At 43.8% G+C, this 12,695-nt stretch overlaps 1 protein-coding gene across 2 annotated transcripts in view; it reads left to right on the top strand.

Moving 5' to 3' along the window:
* The window catches only part of SERINC5 (serine incorporator 5), a 108,750-nt gene that overhangs the window by 64,932 nt on the left and 31,123 nt on the right, over positions 1–12,695 (top strand). For both annotated transcript variants that reach the window (XM_027552960.1, XM_027552961.1), the window contains exon 3: positions 12,205–12,383. In XM_027552960.1, coding sequence (XP_027408761.1) covers positions 12,205–12,383 — 179 coding nt within the window. The remainder of the gene's footprint in view (positions 1–12,204; positions 12,384–12,695) is intronic.

Below are 12,695 nucleotides of genomic sequence, written 5' to 3'. Positions count from 1 at the left end.
CAAACCAAGCATTTTGGTGATTTGGGAAGAAGTAGGGATGGATAAAATGAGTATGTGGGTACCCCAGTTCTTCTGCTGATGCTGCTGCTAAGTCACTTCAGTTGTGTCCGACTCTGTGCGACCCCATAGACGGCAGCCCACCAGGCTCCCCCATCCCTGGGATTCTCCAGGCAAGAACACTGGAGTGGGTTGCCATTTCCTTCTCCAATGGGGGCCCCCAATTCCTGGTCCAGTGTAAAATGAGAAGGATGCTGGGCCAGAAACCGAACTGTGTGTGTGGCTGGGGTCTTAGCCCTAGAATTGGGGAACAATTGACCAGAGGCTCTCAGAATCTGGAGGGTGTAGGTTTGGTAGTGTTGACTGGAAAAACATGTGCAACCTTTGAGTATTAGGTTTTATTCAGTGTAAATGTTAGGACTCAAGCCCAGGAGACAGCATCTCAGGCAATCCTGAGAGAGCTGACTCTGAGGAGGCAGGGGAGGAGCCAGGCTGTGTACAAGTTTGCAGCAAGGAGGCAGGTAATCTGAATATTGAAAGATTACTCTGTGGATCAGTTGGTAAAGAATCCACCTGCAATGCAGGAGACCTGGGTTCAATCCCTGAGTTGGGAAGATCCCCTGGAGAAGGGAAACTCTACCCACTCCAGTATTCTGGCCTGGAGAATTCCATGGACTGTATAGTCCCTGGAGTCACAAAGAGTCAGACACAACTGAACGACTTTCACACTTTTAGGTGGCTCAGTGGGTAAATAATCCACCTCCAATACAGAGACTCAGGAGACGGGGGTTCAATTCCTGGGTCAGGAAGATCCCCTGGAGAAGGAAATGACAACCTACTCCAGTATTCTTGCCTGGAGAATACCATGGACAGAGGAGCCTGGGGGCTAGTCCATGGTAAAGGACTGAAGAGAACTCTTCAGTTGCAAAGAGGACTGAAGGAACGGAGCAAGCACACACTTAAGAAAAGCCAAATCTGTCACATGAAGAGATTCAGCCATCTTTTACGTATGGGAAAATGCAAGTCTCCGGATTTGCTGAAATCATTTCTTTCATATGTCTCTAACTATCTGGGGCCAGTCCTGCTTTCTTTATTGTTCACTTCCTAATTCCCGTTTACTGTAAGGGGTGTCCGATGAGGCCACCTCTCACATTCCACCAGCTCCTCAGCTCTAACGGGGAGGAAGTAGCTGATGGCTTCCAAATAGCTGGCTTTGTTTCAGGCTCAGATATTTGCATTTGAAAGAGACTTGAGTGTAGAGCGGGAAATATTTCATTTCACAGTAGAATTCCATCTTTTGGAGAACATTAGGTTTCTGTGTCGTACCTAAGGCAAAATCATGGATTGTTGTTGTTCAGTTGCTAAGTTGTGTCTATTCTTTGTGACCGCATGAACTGCAGCACTCCAGGCTTCCCTGTTCTTCACTATCTCCCAGAGTTTGCTCAAACTCATGTCCATAGAGTCAGGGATACCATCCAAGCATCTCATCCTCTGTCGCCCCCTTCTCCTCCTGCCTCCAGTTTTTCCCACCATCAGAGTCTTTTCCAGTGAGTAGGCTCTTCACATCAGATGGCCAAAGGATTGGAGCTTCAGCTCCAGCCTCAGTCCTTCCAATGAATATTCAGGGTCGATTTCCTTTAGGATGGACTAACTCATGTGGATAGTCAAAATTAAACCATGAAAATGCCTGGAATATCCGTAAAGAAGAGCACACGTGGCTAGCATTTCTCTAGAAAGTTAGCTCCTTGTTAGCTTGGATTTTTCTGTTTTTTAATATCTCTTTTTTCATTTATTTATTTTTGGCTGTGCTGGGTCTTCGTTGCTGTGCTTGGGCTTTCTCCAGTTGCGGAGAGCAAGGGCTACTCTCTACTTCCAGTGCGCGGGCTTCCAATTGCAGTGGCTTTTCTTGCGGAGCATGGACTCTGGAGTGCTGCCCCAGTAGTCGTGGCGCATGTTGCTCAGCGGCATGTGGGATACTCCCGGACCAAACCTGTGTACCCTGCACTGGCGGGCCAATTCTTAACGCCTAGACCACCGGGGAAGCCCTAGCTTGGATTTTTAATCTGTTTTATTTGCTGCTTGAATCTCCATAACCCAGAAGTGTACCTGTACATAGTAGATATGAATGAGTCAGGGAATGACCAAGCCCTGTGCTGTGATATCTAGGTATATTTACATAACATATAGTGTGGGATGAAGAATACACCTGTAAACTCCCATTTCATTGGACTTTCAGTAGCTATTTACAGAAAACAGCCATGAGTGTGGTTGGATTTGCATATTTAGATCACCATGCTCTTCCTGTTCACACATTCAATGGGAAGTTAGCTGATTTGGTGCTGCTCACTTTGGCCATAAGCACATCTTCCCACTGATAAGCGGTCTGACTAGAAAGCCCTGCCTGTTTAGATACTTGGTCCTTTTCAAAGAAACCCCAGCATCTGAGTGTTCAAGAGAGAACTGTCAGTGGGCCTTGCTCCTCTCAGGGGCCACAGACTCCTCTATCAGACACTGCATCCTGTGGGAGAGAGTGTGGGTCAGTAACTGTGTCTTCCATCTAAAACAAAGTCCAGGCCTCCACAGCAGCAGTCTTATCTCTGGGCTTAGGTATGGATTTGTTTTCTGGACTCAGGGCCCTGGTCCACCCTTTTCCCCTTGATTTTGGGGGTCAGTGCTTACTGAGAAGCTGGTCCTGTGGGAGCAGCAGAGACTTTCCTGGTTCCGAGATGGAGTGGGGGGCTCTGTTGGCTCCTCTGTTCATCTTGTCTGGTCTCCCTGTTACCCATTACCCTAGAGTTTTCAACCCTCCCTGGGAAGAGTTTGTCAGTGTCTATGAAAATTTAACCACCTTCATGATCCAGCATTCGCCTTCTGGATGTCAGTCCTTCTTAATGCCTCTGCATGTGCAGAGAAAGAGACATGCGATACCCACAGTACAGGCACTATCGATTATGCCTTGTTCCTAAGGGTGAAAACTCAGAAACAATGTGAATGTCTGCCATTAGGGTCACAGAGACTAAATTACGATGGGTCTGGGCTGTGGACTTCTGTATAGTAGTTTCAGTCGCTCAGTCATGGCCAACTCTTTGCGACCCCATGAACCACAGCATGCCAGGCCTCCCTGTCCATCACCAACTCCCGGAGTCCACCCAAACCCATGTCCATTGAGTCAGTGATGCCATTCAACCATCTCATCCTCTGTCATCTCCTTCTCCTCCTGCCCTCAATCTTTCCCAGCATCAGGGTCTTTTCTAATGAGTCAGCTCTTTGCATCAGGTGGCCAAAGTATTGGAGTTTCAGCTTCAACATCAGTCCTTCCAGTGAACACCCAGCACTGATCTCCTTTAGGATGGACTGGTTGGATCTCCTTGCAGTCCAAGGGACTCTCAAGAGTCTTCTCCAGCACCACAGTTCAAAAGCATCAATTCTTTGGCGCTCAGCTTTCTTTATATAGCAGTTTAAAAGGTTGCAAATAGATTTATATGTTGAACATGCAACAGTCTGTGGGACATAATGAGTGGGGAGTAACAGAGCAAAGGGCCTACAAGGAAGTGAGACAGGGGTTCCCTCTGGAAGCAGTCAGGTTAGGGTTGGAGTCATGATGGTTAGGGGGATTCAGTTACCTGTATCTGTTGTAATTTACATTTTCTTTGGCAACAAGAATGTAAATATGTGTTGCTTGTATGTATGCTCACTCGCTCAGTCGTATCTGACTCTTTGCGACCCCATGGACTATAACCCGCCAAGCTCCTCTGTCGAGGGGATTCTCCTGGCAGGAATACGGGAGTGGGTTGGCATTCTCTTCTCCAGATTGCTTGTATAATGGTAAATAAATATATTTTAGAATGATGCACTTTTAGGTTTGCGGTTAGATTTCTTGAAAGCAGGGGTGAAAGGCCTGTTGGGGTCACTTCCTGCCCAGTATGCAGCCCCCTGGACTGTCTCCTCTCCTCAGCCTTCAGTCTCTGCTCTGGAGAGTATTCTGATTACTGCCCCAAATGACTCTTTGTTCCCAAATCCAATGTTACTTCTGGCGTCTCATCAACTGGTGGTATTTGACACACTCTGCTTCCTGAGAGCTGGCTCCGCTTCTCTCTGGCTCTGTATCTTTTCAGTTTCTTTCTTGTTTTTTTTTCCCCCTTTCTTCCCAGTCCCTGAATGTTTGCATTCCTCAGCTCTCTGGGCTGTTCCCAGCTCTGTCTCCTTCACCCCCCGCTCCTCCACCTGGGTTCCTCTCCTGGTAAATTTATTTATTCCATTGAGTGCCTCCTTTGCCATCTCTTCTGGTCCCTACCAGTCCTTTTCTCTAGTCTTGCTCTCTCGCCATCTGCTCACATTTCCCCTTGATTCTGGCAGCCTGTACTTAAGTGAATTACTGCCACTGCACCCTGAAACCGCCCTTCTCCTGTGCTTCCTATCCACTGCTGGCCCACCATCCAACCCACCGCCAAGCTAGAAATGGGGAATCTTGGTCCTTGGTCCCTCTGCCTTCCCTCATAGGCTGCGCCAGTCAGCACATAGGACCTATCTATTCATGGCCCCAAGGCCCACTGCTGTTGCCTCATTGAAGCTTTATATGAGTTTTCGCTGGGATTAACTCTTATCCCTCCTTCAAGGTTAGCAGGTGGAGTGGTTCTTTGTACATTCTGCCTTCATAAATCCTAATTCCCTGAGCAGATTGATGGTAGCTGCTCCCTGTTTCCCTTCTGAGGAAGAGCCCCTCATGTCATCATCATTAGTCAGTTCTCTGCAAGCTGTCTTGTTTCAATTGAAAGCTTATTATTTAAAGTTTGTGATTGGAGTTGTTTTCTAACTATCTAATCATATTTGTGGCGGTTTGATCCTGAAAGGCTCATGGTGGAGGGGGAGCTGTGAACTCGAGCATTATCTCTGTCTTGCATGCTTCTGAGATTCTGGGGAGTTACTACTGGGGACATTAAGTTCCTGACTGCAGAGGTGACTGGGTCAAATAAAACCAGGCTCAGTGGAATTTTCAGTTCAGTTCAGTTCAGTCGCTCAGTCGTGTCAGACTCTTTGCGATCCCATGAATCGCAGCACGCCAGGCCTCCCTGTCCATCATCATCTTCACTCAAACTCACGTCCATAGAGTCGATGATGCCATCCAGCCATCTCATCCTCTGTCATCCCCTCTTCCTCCTGCCCTCAATCCCTCCCAGCATCAGGGTCTTTTCCAATGAGTCAACTCTTCACATGAGGTGGCCAAAGTACTGGAGTTTCAGTTCCCCATATAACTTTTAATGGGCTCCCCAGGTGGCTCAGTGGTAGACAATCTGCCTGCCAATGCAAGAGATGCAAGAGACACAGGTTTGATCCCTGGGTCAAGAAGATCCCCTGGGGTAGGAAATAGCAACCCACTCCAGTATTCTTGCCTGGGAAATCCATGGGCAGAGGAGCCTGGTGGGCTACAGTCCATGAAGGTACAAAGAGTCAGACAGGACTGAGCAACTGAGCACCCACATATGACTTTTAATAATGACACATTGTAAACTTTTCTCTTAAAAATATTGAGAAATCTGAACAAAAGAGAGGTGAGTACTGATGCTTACTTTTTTTTTGTTTGGCTGCACTGCATTGCATGTGTGATGATCTTGGTTCCCTGACCAGGGATGGAACCTATGCCTCCTACCTTAGAAGTGCAGAGTCTTAACCACTGGACCACCAGGGAAGTCCCTCGTGGTTACTGTTTTTAAAAATAGCCCCCACAGTCCCGAAAGGGCCTCAAAGGTAATAATTTACAGAGAAATGACCCTTGATTGCTAGAAGCCGTCAAGGGGAGGATGGAAGCTGATTTTAGCCTTCCCCGTTTTGCAACTCCTGTCCATGGGTGGGTCCACTGTCATGGACACTGGAATTTTTCCACAGAGAAAACTAAACTGTCTTCAAAAGTTTACAAATAATTGGAATGTCAGAAAGGGGAGAGAGTCTTGGTTCTGAAGTTTATTTCAAGTAAGATATTAAACAGAACCTGTAGATCTAGTTCTTCTAGGTTTTGTGATATCACTCCTGCTCAGCTCTCCCAAAGCTTTCTTTGCAGCTTGGTTTCATTCAATGTCCTAAAAATTTGATATAATGGAAGGTAAGACTCATCAGCTTTGTTAATGTGCCGTTTACTCATCTCTCTAAAATAATGTTATGGGGACATGATGCTCCATTTCCTCTTCATTTCTGTAAGAACCACTCCCAAATTCTATTCTTTATTTCTAAGTTTGTAGCATGTGGGCCCCTGGCCAACTAGAGCTGTAGGCCTTTCTAACCCTGCCATTATTTCTTCACATTTATTTGCCCAAGATTGAAATTGTTTTAAGGGCATAGCCAGCATCTCCCCTCAAAAGAAAAGCCATGGGGATTTTCTAGTTAACATCTCTAGGCTTAATACTTGTGTTGATGTTTTGAAATGTCTTCCCTGATTTGGAAGTTCAGATATATTTTCTTTTGAGTGGTGACTAGGTCTCTGAAAGACAGGTAGTGAGTACTGTTTTTAGAACTCAGTTCTTATACAGGCATACCTTGCTTTGTTGTGCTTTACTTACAAACTGAAGGTTTGTGGGAAACCCTGCCTCGAGCATGTGAATCAGTGTGCCATTTTCCGAACAGCATTTGCTCATTCTGTGTCACACTTGGGTAATTCTCGCAATATTTCAAACTTTTTCATTACTGTTGTTACATGTTCAGTGATCTTTGATGTTACTGCCATGACTCACCAAAGGCTTAGATGATTGGTGTTCTTTAGCAATAAAATATTTTTAAATCTTATATTATTAAATTTTTAAACAACGCTTTTTTAAAAAAAAAAACACACACATAATGCTATTGCACACTTAATAGACTGCAGTATAGTGTAAACTTAACTTTTATGTGCCCTGGAAAACCAAAAAAGTCACGTGGCTTGCTTTACTCTGCCATTTGCTTTATTACATTGATCTGGAACCGAACCCACAGTATCTCTGAGGTATGCCTTTATAGATGTGCCAGGGAAAGGTTCACCTTATTGACAGTTGCCAGTACAATTGTTCCTTGGTATCCTTTGGGGGTTGGTTCCAGGACCCTCTTGGATATCAAAATCCACTGATGCTTAAGTCCCTTATATAAAATGGACTTGCATATAACTTAGGCACATCCTCTTATATACTTTAAATCATTGCTAGATTACTTAAAATATCTAATACTACGTAAATAGTTCCAGGTACATGGCAAATTCAAGTTTTGTGTTTTGAAACTTTCAAATTTAAATTTGAAATTTAATTTTTTTTTTAAATTTCTTTTTGTGGTTAGTTAAATCTATAGATGCAGAACTGGCAATTATACAGAAGTTCAACTGTATCCTTCAATATGAATCCTTTGGTAAAGTGAATAGAATGTCTACTGAGTTCTAAGATGTTCATTTCCCCTCTTGTTTAAATCAGAATGCATCAGCCAATCAGGGGTTCATATAATGTGCCTGACTCCCTCCCCCAAAAGGTTTGTTTTTTTTTTTTAAATAATAACTTTATAATTAAGTACGTTTGCTTAATGGCTACTATGGATCAAGAACTGTGATGAGCCCTTTTTACAAGGATTCACTGATTTAATTCTCAGAGCAGCTTCATGAGGTAGAAGGCAGTATTATTTCATTGTACAGATAGGGAAACTGAGGCTCAGCTAGGGTGTGTGATTTTCCCAACTATTAGTGGAGTTAGGGTTGGAAGTCCACATGAGCTCTTTATTCTCACTGATACTTTGTGACTTTGAGTTTGGTTGCTCAATGGTTGGGAGGAAACTCCTTGCCCTCAGGTCTGTACAGAACCAACACAGATGCAGTGTCCCTGGATGCCCAGAGCCAGACATAAGAGGCACCATCCTTAGCAGGCCCATCCCCTCCAGCCCACAGTGTGGAATCTGTGTGTGATGTATGTTGTCTTTTTCTAAAACTGGGATGGAGCTCGGAACAGCAAATATTTAATCAGAGCAAATTCCCGTTGCTAAATCCTGCCAGCTTGTTCTACTCGGAGGTTCTTTACCCAAAAATATTCACCACATGCTGAAAGCTAGACGTCTTGAGTCACCCACAGAGCATAAGACAGGTCTTAGTATTTAGAGCAGGGGGTTGTTTGCCTACTTTTATTGTGGATGAGATATGCAGTGCCACATACTCACCCTTTGATGAGCCTAAGGGCCCCTGGCAGTAAGTAAGGGTCTGGGGAGGGGAGTTTGTGGGAGATGACAGGGTGGGTGCTCATGCCTGCTGGCAGGAGCATTCTTCTTCAACTGATCTGAGGAGAAGAGAGAATTGGGTGTGGGTAGGGAGGTGGAAAAGAATCTGACTGGGAAAGATGGACTGGGTAGATTAAAGGGATGCTGACTCCAAAATCACTGCAGATGGTGACTGCAGCCATGAAATTAAAAGACGTTTATTCCTTGGAAGGAAAGTTATGACCAGCCTAGACAGCATATTAAAAAGCAAAGACATTACTTTGTCAACAAAGGTCCGTCTAGTCAAGGCTGTGGTTTTTCCAGTAGTCATGTATGGATGTGAGAGTTGGACTATAAAGAAAGCTGAGTGCCGAAGAATTGATGCTTTTAAACTGGTGTTGGAGAAGACTCTTGAGAGTTCCTTGGACTGCAAGGACATCCAACCAGTCCATCCTAAGGGAGATCAGCCCTGGGTATTCATTGGAAGGACTGATGTTGAAGCTGAAACTCCAATACTTTGGCCACCTGATGCGAAGAGCTGACTCATTTGAAAAGACCCTGATGCTGGGAAAGATTGAGGGCAGGAGGAGAAGGGGACAACAGAGGATGAGATGGTTGGATGGCATCACCGACTCAATGTACATGAGTTTGGGTAAACTCCAGGAGTTGGTGATGGACAGGGAGGCCTGGTGTGCTGCATTTCATTGGGTCGCAAAGAGTTGGACACAGCTAAGCGACTTAACTGAACTGACATGCATGTGTTATGGCAAGAGTGTGGGGGCGCTGTGCAAAAGGGATTAGCTTTGATGATAGGGGGAACAGAGAAGGTAGGGGAAGAGTTGAATGAATATTACAGAGCAGTAAATCCCATATGAATAAAACAAATAAGGTGGAGGCATGGTGCCTCCTTTTACAGATTTAAAGCAACATTACCTCCTTATAACTTGGCCTCCTTTTACAGATTTAAAGCAACATTACCTCCTTATAACTTTACTAGCATGTGCTACTGCTGCTGCTGCTAAGTCACTTCAGTCATGTCCAACTCTGTGCGACCCCATAGACGGCAGCCCACCAGGCTCTCCGGTCACTGGGATTCTCCAGGCAAGAACACTGGAGTGGGTTGACATTTCCTTCTCCAATGCATGAAAGTGAAAAGTGAAAGTGAAGTCGCTCAGTCGTATCCGACTCTTCGGGACCCCATGGACTGCAGCCCACCAGGCTCCTCTGTCCATGGGATTTTCCAGGCAAGAGTACTGGAGCGGGGTGCATGTGAGATGAGTGCAATTGTGCGGTAGTTTGAGCATTCTTTGGCATTGCCTTTCTTTGGGATTGGAATGAAAACTGACCTTTTCCAGTCCTGTGGCCACTGCTGAATTTTCCAAATTTGCTGGCATATTGAGTGCAGTCATCTTTCAGGATTTGAAATAGCTCAACTGGAACTCCATCACCTCCACTAGCTTTGTTCGTCGTGATGCTTCCTAAGGCACACTTGATGGACAGGGAGGCCTGGCATGCTGCAGTTCATGGGGTCACAAGGAGTCGGACACGACTGAGCGACTGAACTGAGCTGAACCTCCGTATTACCAGTACCATTCATAGGGTGCAGCTTTTGTTTCCTGCTGCAGGCTCTGAAACATTCACTTGTACGGGGTCCCCCATGACTTCAGTAGATGAAGATTTTAACCGTGTGAATTTGCTCACTCATTGTGAAACAGCTGAAAATTCACTCCTTCAGAAAGCCCTTGCTAAGGTCTCTCATGACCTGGTGGGGGCGCATCCTGTATCTTAATCACTGTTTTCAAGCAGTTTCCAGACTCACCTTCTCACTGGAATGCTCCAGGGTGCTTCCAACCCTCTATGTTAAAAACAAACTCCCAGAGCTCTTTTCAGTTCCTAAGGCTTCCCTGGTGGCTTAGAGGGTAAAGCGTCTGCCTGGAATGCGGGAGACCTGGGTTCAATCCCTGAGTCCGGAAGATCCCCTGGAGAAGGGATAGGCTACCCACTCCAGTACTCTTGCCTGGAGAATCCTATGGACGGAGGAGCCTGGGAGGCTGCAGTCCATGGTGTCGCAAAGAGTTGGACATGACTGAGCAACTTCACTTTCCTTTTTCCCTTTAACCCTACTCCCCCTCCACCCTAAATACTTTAAAAAGGCAGAAGAGAACCCGCTCCCTATCCTTCAGTCCTGCCAACTATGACTTCCACCCACAGACTTTGTATTTTTTCGACTACTAGTTTACTTTCTTCAACTGTTTTCCGGACTGCTAATTCAGTGGCCTTCTAATCCTCCTGCTTCAAACTTGTCCCTTTTCTCACATGTTCTCCACTTTGCAGCCAAAGGCATTCCAGCTTAAATAGCTGTTTCCCCTTCCTTACAGTGTGAGAGCCAGTCTTCTTGGCGTGGCATATACCCAGCCCTTCCCACCAAGATCATGCCTTCTTTTGAGCTTTATCTCTTGGCAAGGAATACTTTTTTAGTATAAGTATGCCCCCATGCAATATTTAGTCTAAGTGTATCCCAAAATATTGTTATATTAAAAATTAGTTGTTATTTATACAACATTTAAATTTAACTACACAATCTGTGTTTTACCTGGCTTGGTCAAAAAATAATACTAATGTCTCTCTTTGTGGATTTACATCTTGCTGTGATCTAAAAAAATTGGAGTTGCAGGAACTTGCTGACCACAAAATGTTTGGTATTTCTTTATGAAATCTTTTATAGCTATGCATGAAAGTGGAACTATTATAATGGGATCTCAGTAACAATGCATTTTTGCCCAAGACACTCATTTAAAAAAAAAATCATATTTGAGATCCAGGTATAGTAATGATTGCAAATCTTTTCTGAGGGAGAGAATCCTCAGGGAGGAAGATGAACTTCAACTACATTTAGTCTTCCTTCTGTTTATGGAAATCTTTTATTTTAAAACTTTTTTAATTTTTATTTTTTGGCTGCGCTAGGTGACTTGTGGTATCTTAGGTCTCAGATGGAAATTTTAACAACCTCGTTGTTACTGTTTCTTTAGGATCTTTTCTGTAGAAGAAACGAAATTATCATGCTTCAGCTTTACCTTTAGTGTTTTGTCCTTTCTCCCCCTGGTTTTAGTTTTTGTTTTGTGAGTAAAGGCTATAATGTGATTTTTCAACTTATTTTCTGTTCTGAAGAGTGTTCAGCTTTGATGTTGGTAAGAAGCAGATTTCTCTCTTTTTTGTTTTTAACAGTAAATCTTTATTTTCTGACATTAGTAGAAATGTGCTGCTTGTTCTCATAATGTAAATTTTTAATTATTCTGATAATGTAAGTGGGTTTTATATTAAAACCTTCTAATTATACTGGAATAAACCATTGTTGACATTTATCAGATTAAGATCCATAAATAAAGAACTCCAGTGGATCAAGTGAAAATCCTATTAACCACCAATTCACAGAACAATATATTAAATTAAAAAAAAGATATGAACCTTGCTAGTAATGAGGACTATGGACATTGAAACAAGATCGTGGTTTTTAACCCTTAAATGTGGTGCTCAGGCTGGGAATGTGAGCAGTCTCAAATATTGCTGGTGGGATATAAATGCAGCCTTTGAAACAGTGATTTGACTTTATTGCTTGAAATTTTCAAATGTAGCTACTACCTGACCCATTGATTTCATTTCTAGGTTAGGAGCTTATCCTATATAAATAAAGGCATATGTGCACTTAATCTCTATATTTACACATTTTAAGAAAAAATACCCATGTATTATAAGCATAATTTTTAAAAATTCTGATACTGGATTTCAGAATTCATTAGGGGTAAGTGAAGGGTGCCTGGTACGTTATAAGCGCTATATCTCTAAAAAGGATTCAGAGGAAATTAAGGAAAAGGTCTTTGGAAGAGAGACTTTCTTCTCAGTCTTAATTTCTCTTGGTACATGGTGTATTTCACATTGGATTTTGACTTGCAGTCTGAAAGAACCACACCAACTCTTCCTTATGTAGTTTCAACAAAGACTTTCTCTCTTTTTCTTCAGATCCCTTATTTTGAAGATATTTGTAAAGGCATTAAAGCTGGTGACACCTGTGAGAAGCTGGTGGGGTATTCTGCAGTATACAGAGTCTGTTTTGGAATGGCCTGTTTCTTCTTCATCTTCTGCCTCCTGACCTTGAATATCAACAACAGTAAAAGCTGTAGAGCCTACATTCACAATGGGTGAGTCTTCATGGGGATCGTTTCTCCTTTCCTTGAACTCAGAGCAGCATTCCAGGGCGTCTTCTACTCGTCACACCCTCTGACTGCTTTCCTCTAGTTGAAATTGTTGATAGTGATTTTAGAGAAGGTGGAAATTACACTTTTCACTGCACAGTGGACTAAGAACTGAATTCCTGTTTGTAACACCTGATGCCATAGTGAGAAATGCAGTGGAGATAAGAGCTTATTTCTTGTACCAAGACCTTCCCCCAGGTCACTTCCCCCCTGCGACAAAAGGGTTTGGCACAATCAGAGGCCAAGCACTGAGTCTGT

The sequence above is a fragment of the Bos indicus x Bos taurus genome, chromosome 10 (genome assembly GCF_003369695.1).
Source record: "Bos indicus x Bos taurus breed Angus x Brahman F1 hybrid chromosome 10, Bos_hybrid_MaternalHap_v2.0, whole genome shotgun sequence".
Lineage (NCBI taxonomy): Eukaryota > Metazoa > Chordata > Mammalia > Artiodactyla > Bovidae > Bos > Bos indicus x Bos taurus.
Note: the sequence above shows the minus strand (reverse complement) of the source record. Positions and strands in the feature narration are given on the sequence as shown.